Below are 14541 nucleotides of genomic sequence, written 5' to 3' on the forward strand. Positions count from 1 at the left end.
CATGTGACAATGTCAACTCATCCCCATTTGCAGTGGGAGCAATAGATTCCTTACTCAGTTTTGCTTGACAAGACACTCAATATTCAATATTTGATAGTCAAATCATTTGCTATCTTCCACATAACATGATATACTATGACCTTGAACACACATTGGTTAACTGTAGTGGAAAATAAAGATACTGTATGACTAATTGAAAGCACGTACCGATGTCAAAATACAGTAATTCCAAACCAAACTTGTTGCATTACAATACGTTCTGAGGAAAAATCGCAATGTAATGTAATGTAATGTACGCATAATTTTGATTCACTTTGATCGATATCCCCTGATGTAAAGCTAAAATCATAAAATGGGACAGTCTCTCCGTCCGTCATTCCTCATTCCCTTCGAATAGTCCAAGCAATGACTAAACCATTAACGTTGTAATAATATATTCTGCGTTAGTGAGGACATTCCAATATTTCTAATGAGGATGTACCTATCATCCATTTACGCTACATCAATGTTAACGAGATGATTGTAATCTTAGATTAATGTTATCATAATCATTGATTATGATCTTATGAAACGATAAATGGTATCCTTTCTTGGAAACAACATATAGATTGTATATGCCGTGCAATTTCCAGTTACATAGGTGTAATTGATGAAGTAAAGTTCTGTTTTCCTGTTAAAACGTTGGTAATGTTATATTCAACGTTAATTCTACCGTATTTAACGTATGGAATTATAGTATGGTGTATCGTATATAACGTATGGAATTATAGTATGGGGCAATACACATTCAACTTATTTGGATAGATTATTTTTGTTACAAAAACAAAAGCACTTCGAGTAGTATGCAATACCTCTAGATATTCCCATATTGACGATTTATTTGTGGAAAATAAGTTTTTGAAAGTTAGGGATTTGTATTATTATCATCTTGGTCAATTTATGTACAGTTTACATAACAATTCACTTCCTTCAGTTTTTGAAAATGTGTTTAATAAGAATAAAAATATTCATAAAAACCCCACTCGTCAAACAGATGAGTATCATTTACCCCTTACTCGAACTCTAGTTACAAAATCTACGTTTATTTACAGTGGCCCAAAATTATGGAATTCCCTCGAGAAAAATATAAAAGATTCTACTAGTTTGAAATCATTTGCTAGTAATTTAAAGAAATATCTGATTAGTTTATATGTACCCCATGATTAGTTTGCCTGATTTGGAATAGTTGTTCTTTTTTCTTCGCCCTGCATCGAGAATACTGACCTGCATTTCGCTCTCTCTACTCCCCCCCCCCCTCTCTCTCTCTCTCTCCCTCCCTCTCTCTCTTTCCCTACTCTCTTCTGTGTGTGTATGTATGTATGTGTGTGCGTGTGTGTGTATGTGTGTGTGTGTGTGTGTGTGTGTGTGTGTGTGAATGTGTGTGCTTCATGTTACCATCGATGTAATGAAAAATGTATACACGTACTTCCAATGATTAACTTGTACGGTACATGTATAATTGTAGTTTGTAAGCTATAAATATGTATTAATGTATTGTAGTAATGCAACGTGACTACGTGAGGGGACTGCACTATACAAGTTCGCTTTCTAGCAGCCCCTCAATTTTCATTTCCACAAAGTCCTTTATGAAACAAGATGTATTATATGTTACAATATATGTTATCATTTGACGTTTGTATTACCTATGTATATTGATTGGAAATGAAAATAAAAATATGAATGAATAAATACATGAATCCATTTTTTTAAATGCCTGGCGCAAATAATTACAAATCGCAATTACAAAAGGGTGACATAAAAAAAAGACAATAGAGGAAAAGAGAAAAGGGAAAAACTGTGCATGCACAAAATAACCGCGTGTGCCTGTCTGTATGGTGTTCATGAGTGTTTGTGTGTGTGGGTATGTGTGTGTGTGTGTGTGTGTGTGTGTGTGTGTGTGTGGATTGGATTTTGTTGTTACTGTTTTTATTTCTATTTTCTTTCTTTCTTTTTTTATTTCCACGAAGGCGCCAAACAACTACCGGATGCATGTACCATTACATTGTATATTACAGTATGATACTTGTGTTGATACCAACACAAAAAGACATCAAACGGATGGATTTCAGCCCGTATGGTATCAACTTTCACACCGAGTATGTTATATCAATCATTTGTGAGTTGTTGTTGTTTTTTTCAAACACAACGTTTTCCGGGACAATATTTTATCATATCAGGGTATGAAATTTATTTTGTATATCGTAATTTGTGGTTTCATGCCACACATATATCTTTTTTTCCGCAAGGAGCTTTGATGTTCAGTTTGACTCGAATTTATGTGATTAGTCATCATAACATGAAAGGAAAAGTTAACAGGCAACGTCACAATGCTTTACGAAGTTCCTCATGGTTGCTTCTGTACTTTGATCGCTTGTAAATAATCACAGTGTGTAAGGGCGTGCTTAAAAAGTTGTATTTTCATATGATATCACTTCAGCAATGAAGACGATACGTTGTATATTACTCCTTCATCGTCTTGAGTGTTTCAGCCTTTCCTGCTTTTTCAGACGCAGGAGATGCAGCCCTTTAAGAAAGAATTCTACGTATTCGGTTAAACATTTCTGAGTAAATACAATGAAAGTAACCCAAAGTAGGGAAAGAGAAATTCCAGGACTATACTCGGATGTTGTCACGAGAAAAGAAAAATGCGCCGTCGAATGTGATTCACGTGTTGGATAAAATCGTCTTGCATTTGAATGATAACGATCACTTTTGGTTTATTCTATTAATTTATATCATTGCAGGAGATAAAATAGGAATTAATCAAAAAGAATGTAATGAAATTAAGATTACTCTACACAGTGTAGAAGTAGGTACTCCAGTTATTTAACGGTACTGACGTAATATTCAAACATGGCATTGACTTTGATATAAACGGTATAGAACATCATAAACGGTCTTATTTCATTCATAATTCATTACGTACTTCAGTAAGTTTCCATGAAGTTTTAGCTGTATTTTCAAATGAGATATGGGCTCTTATTGTAAAATGTCTACGTATAGCTATAGAGCAACATTTCCAAAAGAACTCTTACAAGGCAAGAGTGCATTTGCTAATACATTTGTTGGGTAGCAACGCCCATTTGCTTTAACATGTAGTATTATGAAGATTTCGATTAGAGCAAAAAGTAAATAGTCTTTCCAAGGCAATAATGGGACTGTAAGCACATACAAATGGGTATATACATACAAATACACATACGGTTTAAAAAGCTGCTCATCTGTCCTACTACATGAGTTGTCCTCCCACATTGTGAATTTAAAAAAAAAAGTCTGTAAATTCTTGACTTTGTGATAACATCATCGTCTCTCGCATGTCGAGGTTGACATAGCTCTAACCTCACGGCTGACCGCCATCTTGGCCTAAAAATCAATAGCGCTGTCCGCATCCTCATCGATTTGCGCTTATATTATTCATTTCAAATTATTCCCACATTTCGCTATCCAACAGCCCAATAGAGTTAGACAGATAGATAGTGTGAGAGAGAGAGAGAGAGAGAGAGGGACAGACAGACAGACAGACAGAGAGGTAGAAACAGATAGATAGATAGATATAAAGATAGAATAGATACATAGATAGATATAATAGATAGATAGAAAAGATAGATAGATAGATCGATATATATATATATATATATATATATATATATATATATAGATAGATAGATAGATAGATAGAGACCGACAGATAGACAGGTAGAAACAGAGGTAGATAGGTAGATAGATAGAATAGATATATGTAGATAGATAGAGACCGACAGATACACAGGTACAAACAGAGGTAGATAGGTAGATAGATAGATAGATATATGTAGATAGATAGAGACCGACAGATACACAGGTACAAACAGAGGTAGAGAGGTAGATAGAGAGAATAGACATATAGAATAGATAGATAGATAGATAGACAGATAGATAGATAGATAGATAGATAGATTTATAGATAGATATGTATAGGTAATAATAATACTACTGATAATGGCCTTACTGACCCTGGGTAACCTCTCCGTGGTTAGCACTGTTCTTCTGGAGGGCCCTATACCATCATTGATGGTTATTACCCCAGCATTACCCATTTTTTTTTTTTTTTTTTTTTACCCCTGATGGGTCGAGAGGGACATCGTGGGTAAAAATATTATCATGTCCCAGGACGTACGCACATGGCAAGACTCGAACGTGGAACCAGTAGCTCAAAATCAGGAGTTTTTATATTCCATATACCCCAGTGCCCCAACATTGATAGATACATGGATGAATAGACAAACATATATATATATATATATATATATATATATATATATATATATATATATATATATATATATATATATATATATTTTTGGATAGGTGGATAGATGGGTAGATAGATGGATGGATAGATAGACAGATAGATACATAGACAGAGAGACAGAAGGAGAGAAGAGAGTAAAGTCAGGTATTTTCATACGTCCATCAAATTCGTTTTCTCTATCATTAATTCGATTGGTCAATTTCCTCATCATCGTAGGCCATCCCATTTACGAGGACGTGGGCACTGTAAAATTTGAAGAACAAAAAAACATAGCCGAGTATCCTCATCTTATATAAAACATGCATTGGAACGAATTAGGGAAAGGCAATGACGGTAATGCCCTGACTGATATCTATACGGCTAATTACATCAGGGGTTATATCAAGCTTCTCTCTAGAGCTCATCTTGCATAATCATGAGGCGGTATAATAAAGTACTTTGCCCTCCACTTATACCCATCCAGCGATGTTGACTGGTTCCATAAATTGCTAAATCTTTTCCTGTCAATCTGTCTCCCCCTTCCTATATAGTTCCATCTGTCTATCCATCTATTTACCTATCTATCTCCCTTCTCTTCTGTCTCTCTCTCTCTCTTTCTCTCATCCTTCTGTCACAGCTTCAGATGTCTTAATATATGACATTATATAATATTTCTTATACTCATCTTTGGTTCGTATTTTGAAAATAGTGTGTATTTCTATATTAGTTCTTTTATTCATTCATTCATTTTCCATCTCAAAGAGAAACATATAGATATGAATTTGTACAGAAAGTAAACCCAGATATCGACGTTACGATGTACAACAAACAAAATCAATAAGGAAGGTAAAAAAAAAAATTGAGTGAATGAAAATGCTGAAGACGGGAAGAAACAATGCTTAAAAAAAAGCAAGGCTTTTCATGGTGTATTCCCAAAACATAATAAAACACTTACATAATTATTGATATGTGATATTCATCTACATAAATAGCGGAATTTCAAAAACCGTATTACACGATCTGACTATATTAATACACCATTGTATAAATCTAACTAGCCCTACACAGACACCCCGGACACATCCTAACCCTCTGTCACAAAATCAGTAAAGATTCTGACATCCTTCATAAACAGATATATTATAGAGACAAAAAAGGGAACTTTGTGTGCGTGTGTGTGTGCGTTTGTTTGTTTGTTGATGTGTGGCTGATGTTCTGACAAGGGAACGAATAAAAAATTATTTCCCAATTTCACCCTACATGTATTACAAGAATCTTTTTCCTGTTTATCTTTACGATATGCCGTCTGATAGGTAATTTCATTTGCGTTATAATGGTTGTTGTTGTTTTTTCGCATGTCTTCGTAAGACGAGCTATGATATGTTCAGTCGTCGGTGGAAAAAATGATGAGCATCAGACCATAACTGAATTTGTGAGCGATACTCATCGCAGAGGCTGCGGGGCATCTCAGATGCGGGGGTGAAGTCTGGTTTAATCAAACCTCGACGGGGGAACAGCGCAGCCCACATAAAAATCACTTAGTACGAGGATTACATCGAAAGAAGAAGGGATAGAGGCGTAATCTTGAGGAGAAAATGTAAACAAAATCGAAGATTTCGAGATTTCTTTCTTTATTATGGCGCTTGAATAATTACATGCAATTGAGGTAATTCAAAGAAAGCCTTTATACGTCTTAAGGATCAGTTCACGATTGGTAGAAGCATTTATGAATATAAATGATACGATGTTTATTATAAAGCATAATGAGACGACTGTATACTGCTTAGACAGTACTAACAAGATAATGTTCAACCTTTTACTAAAAGTATAAAAATAAAATAAGCATACTTCAATCATCAATGACATTTTAAGGTTGTATAGGAACCTGCCACGTGTGTTTTATTTTCATCATCTACGATAACAAATTATTTGGGGCGCCAGCGTTGATTCTTAATCGGTTTTGTTTTTTGTTGCTTTTATTATATCTTATGAAGAAAGCCCTGTCTTTTAGCGCAAGCGTGCGTACTTTATTACTCCATGTGTTTAAATTAATAAGTGCGTACACAAGCAGGGGAACAATCGAACCATTCTTGTAGAATTTAATTAACTAGCGGTGTCTAAAGACTCTCAATTAAGTGTAGAAGCATCTGCGTAAAGGATGACGAGGCACTTCATTTAAGCAACAGTCATTGTAGAAATCCCCGCGTGGAGGGTGATTAAATAGAATACTAGATGAAGAACTACATGTCTTCACGACTATGCCTGCAGCAGAACTCTCTGGTGTAGTTATTAATGCTAACAAAGAGAAGCACTCCCATCCGAGTCAAAACGGATTATACGAGTATTTTGATTGGTAATAATCATGTTCCATTTAGAGCACTGTTGTAATTTCAACATCCCGTACAGACGCCATGAACCACAAGTATATGATATAATATGCATTAATTACGACACAAACATAGCCATGATGTTTGTTATATTTCCTTGAGAAGAAAACTTGGAAAAAGCATTCTGTGTGTCCTATAATATGTAGGCCTACATTTTTAATAAGTCATATTATGGTTGGTTTGAAGGGGTCAATACCCAAAAGGTTGAGCAGTAAAGGCAGCCGCGGTTTAATAAAAAAGGACAGATTTACATTGCCCTAAAAATCTAGTTTCTTTAGATCTCTCTGGGTGAGGAACTCTGTGGAATTGTCGAGCAGCAAAATACATTTAGAAAATTTAATTTCTTTCGAAGCAAAATCTTTGTGAGACCTCAGGAGGAAAGCGATTCCACTCCACTCTTAACAGTGATAGATAGCCTGGGATATGGTATTGCGAGAAGTCCAGCATTTGATTCTTTCTCCATGTTCTCGATGGAGATTGTGGAAAGTGCTCCTTCACAGGTCCCTTCTTACAAATTATTTACTGGCAGTGCTGGGCTAATGATAGTGACGGAGCCCTGTAGACAAAGCTAACTCAAATGAGGTCAGTCTGGGCAAGCGAGGCATTATCATAAGTATCATAAGCATGACCATGAACATGTTGTCCTTGGAAACCACTTCGTCAAGTGTTTCTTGTTGTGTGCATGTCTTAAGGCTATAATACCCACTTTTAGTGGGGGGGGGGGGGGCAAAAGCTAGTCAAATGAGAAAAGGTCCCATTTGGTCACAAAATTATATTCACAGCATATCAAACGTGCAGGCGATTAGGCACACAAAGGTATACAGCTACACCTTACATAGCACTTTGTCGAGTGGATAATTTAAGCGAGAAATGCAGCTATTTATAACATTTTTTTTTTTGGCGCATTACGGCAATTCGAAAAAAAAAATGGAAGTCAATGTAATTACTTTTCCCCTTCCAGACTAGATACTTCTCGTTTAAATATACGACGTACGTTTTTATGTCCCTGAATGGCCTTATATTGATACGTTGTATCGAAAAGACAGTTTGAGCATCGTTTCAACATGCAACGTATATTCATACGACTTGTACGACGTGCCTGAATGCTCTCGTGTCCATACGCTTCGTACAACTATATAGGGCCTAAACTTCGTTCTTCAATACTATAACTCGGTGTGCCTGAAAGTGCTCTTTAACCAACAAATATCTTTATCAGGCCACAATGTGTCTGAGATCCAAATGACAGAAAGAAACTCAACTTTAGAGACTTATGGCATGTACAGGTCACCTCTCCATCTTCTGAAGTTCTTACAATAGCGTGCATCAGAGAATTTATTATTATCCGTTACAATCGTAATAACGCCCATCGCTTCTTACTGCGTAACTCTTCCATGCTGCTTTCAAAATTTTCGAGTGCTAAGAGGAATTAGAGTTGCAAACTGATTATGACTGTACTCATTACATTCCACAGTTCCAACTTTCTCTTATACTGTAACTTATGACGGGTTAGGCATATTTCGGCATGCAAGTCTGTCGTCTCTGAACCTGTTCTTGGTGATATTGTCTTAATATCGTATCGAGATAAACGACTGAAGACTGGGACAAAGAATCGTGAACTGTGGAAGCTGGCTAGGCATGAGTCTACAAAGCCCCAAATACGATTCTTGCTACATGGTTATCAGAGCCGGAATTTTCTCCGGACTGTGAGAGCATGGCCTTCGGCTCTCAGAGTTCGGAGATAGTATAAGCACCTTATGGCAAGTACTCAAAATTATTCCGCCAAATTTCATGTGCAGATGGTCGTAGAATATAATATAATGGAAGTTTCCTTGAAATTCCACTTATCTCGTACATGCTTCCGAGTTCCGGCATCTCCATGATTATGTGACACGAGGTAAAGCTCATAACGAGCATGTTACATCATGAACCGTGTGATAATCGGTTGCGTTTGTTCCAATGTCATAACACTTTAGGCCATAATGGGACCGTATGTTATCAACCTCCTCCCCCCCCCCCCCCTCCCCGCTTCTGGTAATCAGAGCAGGGTTCTGTGTTAGTATCTTAACAGCCTGTTTCTATCATAATAGGATGCCGTCTTGAAATGCACTTATACCGTACCTTGGATAATATTCATGTACTGACTACAGTCAGGTTTATTCCTTGCCACATGCCGAAGTTGATCATATTGTTACAACTGCCGGTCGAAAGTACTTTTACAAGCATGCCAAAATACTCAATACTTGCCAAACGCCAGTCACTGGTAAGGCTAAACTGAGAGTTACAAGACCTAGCTCAGTACTTAGTACTCAGTAACCTATTTACATCTTCATATCTACATGAGATCATGTAAATAGCTATGGACTTTTAACCCATTGATGCTATTTCGTTTTAAAGGAATTTTAACGTTTAGAGGACCTAGACTTTACAATCCAGTTCTTATTACGCAATTTTCTTGAAGAAAAAGAATTTGACAGCCACTTTCTAAAATATCAAAAAAGTTTGGAGTGATTAGTAACAAACTAATTGTCCGGTCACTGGCTGAACGCAAGACTAATTCGCCCCATAGACAATGTACACATCGGGTAACGAAAGGATGTGAAAATATTTTGATCATTCCTTAACGTTTTGGTAGCCGACCAAGAGTGCGATTACTTCAAATCAGATATGATTTATATTAGGAGTTAATAGAAAATCATAAAAGGCAATATTTTCAGTTATATTGAATGCTACATTGATGAAAATGATGAAATATATTACTGGGAGCTTGGAAAGTAATGAGTAATCTCTTTGAGAACCTTGGGGCATCACTCCTTCCAATACTGGTCTTACTGAGTATCATCACTATAGACCAGTTCACAGTTAACAATGTTTCAAGTTACCCCGAATCTTGACAAGATCGGAACAAAACAGTTGTAAAGCTAAATATCACTTACCTACATAATCATACTTGCTTTTATTTTAACAAGCTCCCTTGATTGTTTTGCAGTATCATTTCACTTCAACGTGACGAAACCGTCCAGGCGTTTTCCATGACAGTTCTCATTGGAACTCTCTTTCTCATGTCGTTATGTCTCACATGACCTTAATCTGCACATGCCCGGAATGTAACTCCGAAATGGCTGATTACGTGATTGAGGTAGATGATTTTTTTTTTCACAGCTTTTCATAGTTGTGTATATCATACACGACACAAGGTATGTGTGAATGTCAATCAATATCTCGCCAATACAGACATCAAGAATGCATCTGTCCGATACATGGAAGGCGAGTAGGTGGGTGTATGCCAATACTTCTGCACGCAAGGTATAAGAAGAAGCCAATTACATATTTTCAATTCCATTATTATTTTCAAGGCATGCAAAGAGCAACGTTAAAACCACGGATCAAGTCTCTGGCATGTTACAACTGGCTCGCTACATGAACTTTCACCACTACAACCATGTTCCGGTCACGGGAAGATTTCGCAATTTGAGCGATTTATGTACGTTAATTGAATTGAAAGCTTAAACCCTTCTCGATTAATTCGCGCTGGTTTATATGAATGCAAACAAACAAGTAAACGCGTGTTATATTCAACTGGACTCACCTCAACTGGACTAGATATCTTGACAGCCCGACCTGTCTCCGCGACTTTGCCGACCAGACTTTCTCCAACTTTCACGGTCACAGACCCCTCTGGACCCGACTTGCCAATTCCAAGTAACCAATCCGTGGGCCTATACGTAGGGGCTCCTGAAGACGAGTCGTAACGCTTCGATACCAAAACTTCTTTCCCCTTTGGTCCTTCCAGAATGAAGAGTTCCACTCGCTCGGCATCCACCAAGATGTTCACATTCGAGAGGATCTTCTGCCGAAGGCTATTGAGGTCTAGATCGTGAGAAATGTCCTTGACCAAGGCGAGGAAGAACTCTCGCTCGTTGGCCGATCGCAGCTGGAGCTTCGCCTCGTGCGTGATACTCGTACGGTGGGGAAGCCTCACGCGGGGTTCCAGCAGAGAGCTCAAGGTGCTCGCGTGGTTCTGTGGAGGTGGAACGGTCGATGCACGACGTAGTCTCCTCCTACCAGTGAAACCTTTGCCAGGGCCTTCAGCGATACCCTTCTCCCTGGGAGAGAGTGGCTCAGTTTCCAACTGCATAGATCCCTCGTGCGTAGTCGTGCCAGCCGCCCATGTGCTAAAGACAGTCTTGGAGCGTGCCTTCGCAAAGTCCTGCCTGAGGTACTGCCTAGACCCAGATCGCGGTCTGACCGGGATGTTCGCATTTCCTTCATCCGACGAGTTACTCTCCGATTTATCCTCGGTCTCGGACATTGTCACTCTCCGCGTCGTTCGCGGAGACAGGGGCTGCAGTGGCTGGAGAGTCGAAGTGCTGATTTGATTTGGCGAGTTTGGACTGGCCGTGTTTGCCGGACTGGCCGTGTTGGCGGGGCTTGAGGAGCTGGGAGGCGAAGAAACCTCGTCCTCCTTGTGCATATCTAGCCATTTTTGAGCCAGGCTCTTGTTCGGCCCCTTTAGAAAGTACTCCTCGAACCAATCTCGGTTGGCATCGAGCCACACCTCGACCTGCTGGGCGTTGCAGGCGTCCATTTCTGACGCAGATGTTTCCGCACGGTTCTCGGACTGGGGCTCGACAGGGGCTACGTCTAACATGCAGGTTCGCACTGTGTCATACGCACTGCAAAGGAGCCTCCAGGGCAAACAGCGGATGAAATTCATCAAGTGTCATACTAAGACCACCGGGAGGCCAAGAAAAAAAAATCGACGGATCAATCAGCGTGTAAAGGAATAAGGCAACAGAGAGAAATTTCTGTCCCCGATGACTCCCCGGATATTAGCTCTTCTCATGTATTTTAGATGAGAGTGATCGATTAGTACATTTATGCTAAGTAGCAATATTATTTCTGAGACGCAAAGATTGCGAGAGTGTTGTCATAACGACGAAAACGAACAAAGTTAGCTAAAGTTGTGATCTATCGAGCTAGATTGCGAGCAGCTGTGGGGTGCAATTCGTATGCGATATATAATTAGCTACTATCGATTCGGAGAGTTGTGCCCAGGATGGTTTTTTATGGATCCATAAATACCGTAACGGTGTCGTGGCACGTGCTGGGAATGAGTGCGGCCAAGTGAACGCGCTGTGGCGCTATTCGCTCTTTTTTTCAAGTGTGCGCAGAGAAATCAATACGGGCTCTCTCCACTACACAGACACTCGGGTAAAATGTGCAGAAGTTCCATAGTATATATCCAGACTTATAACATCCGAAGGAGACTGTAGGTATTCCCACACGACACACACAGTCCTGGACTGAAGCGTGATTTAATCCGTTGATAAGAATCCTTTGTTGTGGTTAAAGTCCAGAAATCCATCGGTTAGAATCCTGGAGGTATAAAGAACAAAAATACAAAAGATTGGTATAATTATCATTCATTCTTTATTGGATTCCCTTTCTACATCTTCAGCTGATGTCTGAAATATTCTACAAAGGCAATCCATCGTCCATCAAGGATTAGACTTTGGAAACAATTGCAATAATAGGAATGATTGATGCATAAAGATGGAGTCATACATTTCATTTTGTTCCCAAGTCACGTTGCTTGCTGGAAATAAACCTGTACTGAATCTGAAATTGAAAATTGGGTACATCTACATTTTGCTGCCGTCGGGTTATTGCTGTGGTTTACCTAATTCAGAATATTGTCTTGTAAAGGAAATACAGGAAAGAATAAGAAATACGAATCTGTTTTTGTGTTTCATTGCGACCTATCATCAGACTCTGAAACTTATTGGCACAGGCTTAAAAATCAATACTTGTCAAGTGAAAATACAGATTTTCTGAGACACGCAAATAATCATCCTCACGCTGCACACGCACGTACGCGCACACACACAAACACGCATAAGAGCCAGCGAAAGTTGCTGTTTAGTGTGCTATGTGGATCGATAGGGAGCGACCTGTCCCAGAGTTTAGTCTGATTATGTCATTGGAAAAGCATTTCATAGCAGGCAGAAAGACAAGCTCCCATTCGTGACAGTTTGTGGACGCGCAAGCAACCGCTTCGGCCATCTTAGTAGGTTGGTGAAGGAACTCGATGCCGGCATCGCAGGCGATGGCCGCGTAACAGCAAGAGAAGAAATCGCTCCCTCTCTCTATCTCGCCCTACCCCCCCCCCCCCCCAACTATCCAATTATTTTTTTCAAACTCTCCACCCGTCTCTTTTTTCTTTATTTTCTTCTATCCCTACCCCTCCTTTCACGTGCTGATATTAACTTGGACACTCACCAATATACACAGATGCAAGTATGTGTTTTGTGTGTGTTCTTAACTTAATTATAGCTTTTTCGTTATGATCATTACTTTTCAGGTCGTTTCATAACATTTCTCTACACGTTCACAACTTGGTAATTTTTATGAACATCAAAGTCCCCGTAATTCACTTTTAAACTCTCTATTTTTCTTGAAAAAGCATATCTAAATCTATTTTCCGTCTTAACATCGCTCCCTTTGGTAAAATACTTTTATGACGGGTGTTTTAACCCTTTCTGTGCCATGCACTTTGAACAAAGTGTACAAAGCCATGATTGGATTTTCTGTGCCAGTCGGCCCTTAAAGCACATAAATGAATAATTATTTCTGCTTCGTTTGTTTGTTTTTTCCTGGCTTCGAGCGCCTTGGTTTGCTTCATTCTCTAAATCCAAATACCCTCAAACCACATCCATGGCACTATAAATAAAAGATGAAGTTAAATCAGGGAGTGACAAGACTGGAAGGACGAACACACTCTCGGATCCCGTCCTCCTTTTCCCGCTCCTCGGGACGCACCCTGATCCCACGAAATCATGCATAAGCACACCGATCTGCACGAATGCAATATATTTGGACGTCTGTACGCCACCGTTAATGCTTCCAAACTATACGTGTTGTAAAACGGAAAAGGTTGCAGGACGTCTAGTGAACAGAATTTATGGTAAACTTGACTTTCTTTTTTTTTTTCGTTAAGAAATACGTTTTTTTTTAACTCTGGGTGATGAAATGGAGGAATCGAAAATAATGTTCCCTTTTAAACCAATATATTTCAATACAATTACGTGTACCGGCATAGTATATATAAAGCTAATTTAGCAATGTTATACCTAGATGCTTATCCTTTTTCTTCTGACTGAGATAGAGAAGGCGAACATTTGTGAACAATGATTTCTCGGCAGAGTTGCATGAATGGTGAGTGAAAGATAAAAGACAATGAAGATAATAGTGACATCATTACCAGGTGCAATGCAATCAATTACTCATAATCAAATTGAAGATGGACGGAAAGAATGATATAAGCCTGTCTTTCTAAATAGCTTGCCTGAACAAAGACACGTGATCATGTCGGCTGGTCAATGTATTACCACCATAAGTAGATCATCAATAGTCACTCCTTTGCTGAAGTCCTGTGCAGATACCCAGCCAGTCTCCCCGGTGTTCAGCAAAGGCGACTCTGCATAGTTTGTACACAGTACATGTCTGGCGCTTGAAAAGGTAATCAAAATATCCTAAATCTTGATTTAATCCAAATATCCATGTGACGAGCGCATGGCGAGATGAAAGCGGAATGCACGGATGCGTCGCCTTTGTGGCGGAGAAGTGTATGGCCACCGGTCGACTCCACTCACAATGCGAAACTGACTGTTGCTCTATCACATCACGTTTGTATTCCTAGGGTACGTGCTCCTCAGACGAGGCAGCGAATAAGCTTTACGAGCGGCAGCAGACCAACCACGCGTGCGCAGTGCATCTCGTCCGATTTGGTCATTAGTGCGCGGTACTGATGCGTCAGTTTCTGCCTACAATGTAATGCATTATCAT

The 14541-nt window shown here is 39.1% G+C and overlaps 1 protein-coding gene across 1 annotated transcript in view; it reads right to left on the reverse strand.

Annotated features, from left to right (window-relative positions):
- The window catches only part of LOC140237452 (dual 3',5'-cyclic-AMP and -GMP phosphodiesterase 11A-like), a 107907-nt gene extending 96393 nt beyond the window's left edge, over positions 1–11514 (reverse strand). Inside the window, exon 1 of the mRNA XM_072317378.1 lies at positions 10283–11514. Within this exon, the coding sequence (XP_072173479.1) occupies positions 10283–11410 (1128 nt within the window). The 5' untranslated portion in view covers positions 11411–11514. The remainder of the gene's footprint in view (positions 1–10282) is intronic.
- Between the last annotated feature and the right edge of the window lie 3027 nt (positions 11515–14541).

The sequence above is a fragment of the Diadema setosum genome, chromosome 14 (assembly GCF_964275005.1).
Source record: "Diadema setosum chromosome 14, eeDiaSeto1, whole genome shotgun sequence".
NCBI classification, from domain to species: Eukaryota; Metazoa; Echinodermata; class Echinoidea; order Diadematoida; family Diadematidae; genus Diadema; species Diadema setosum.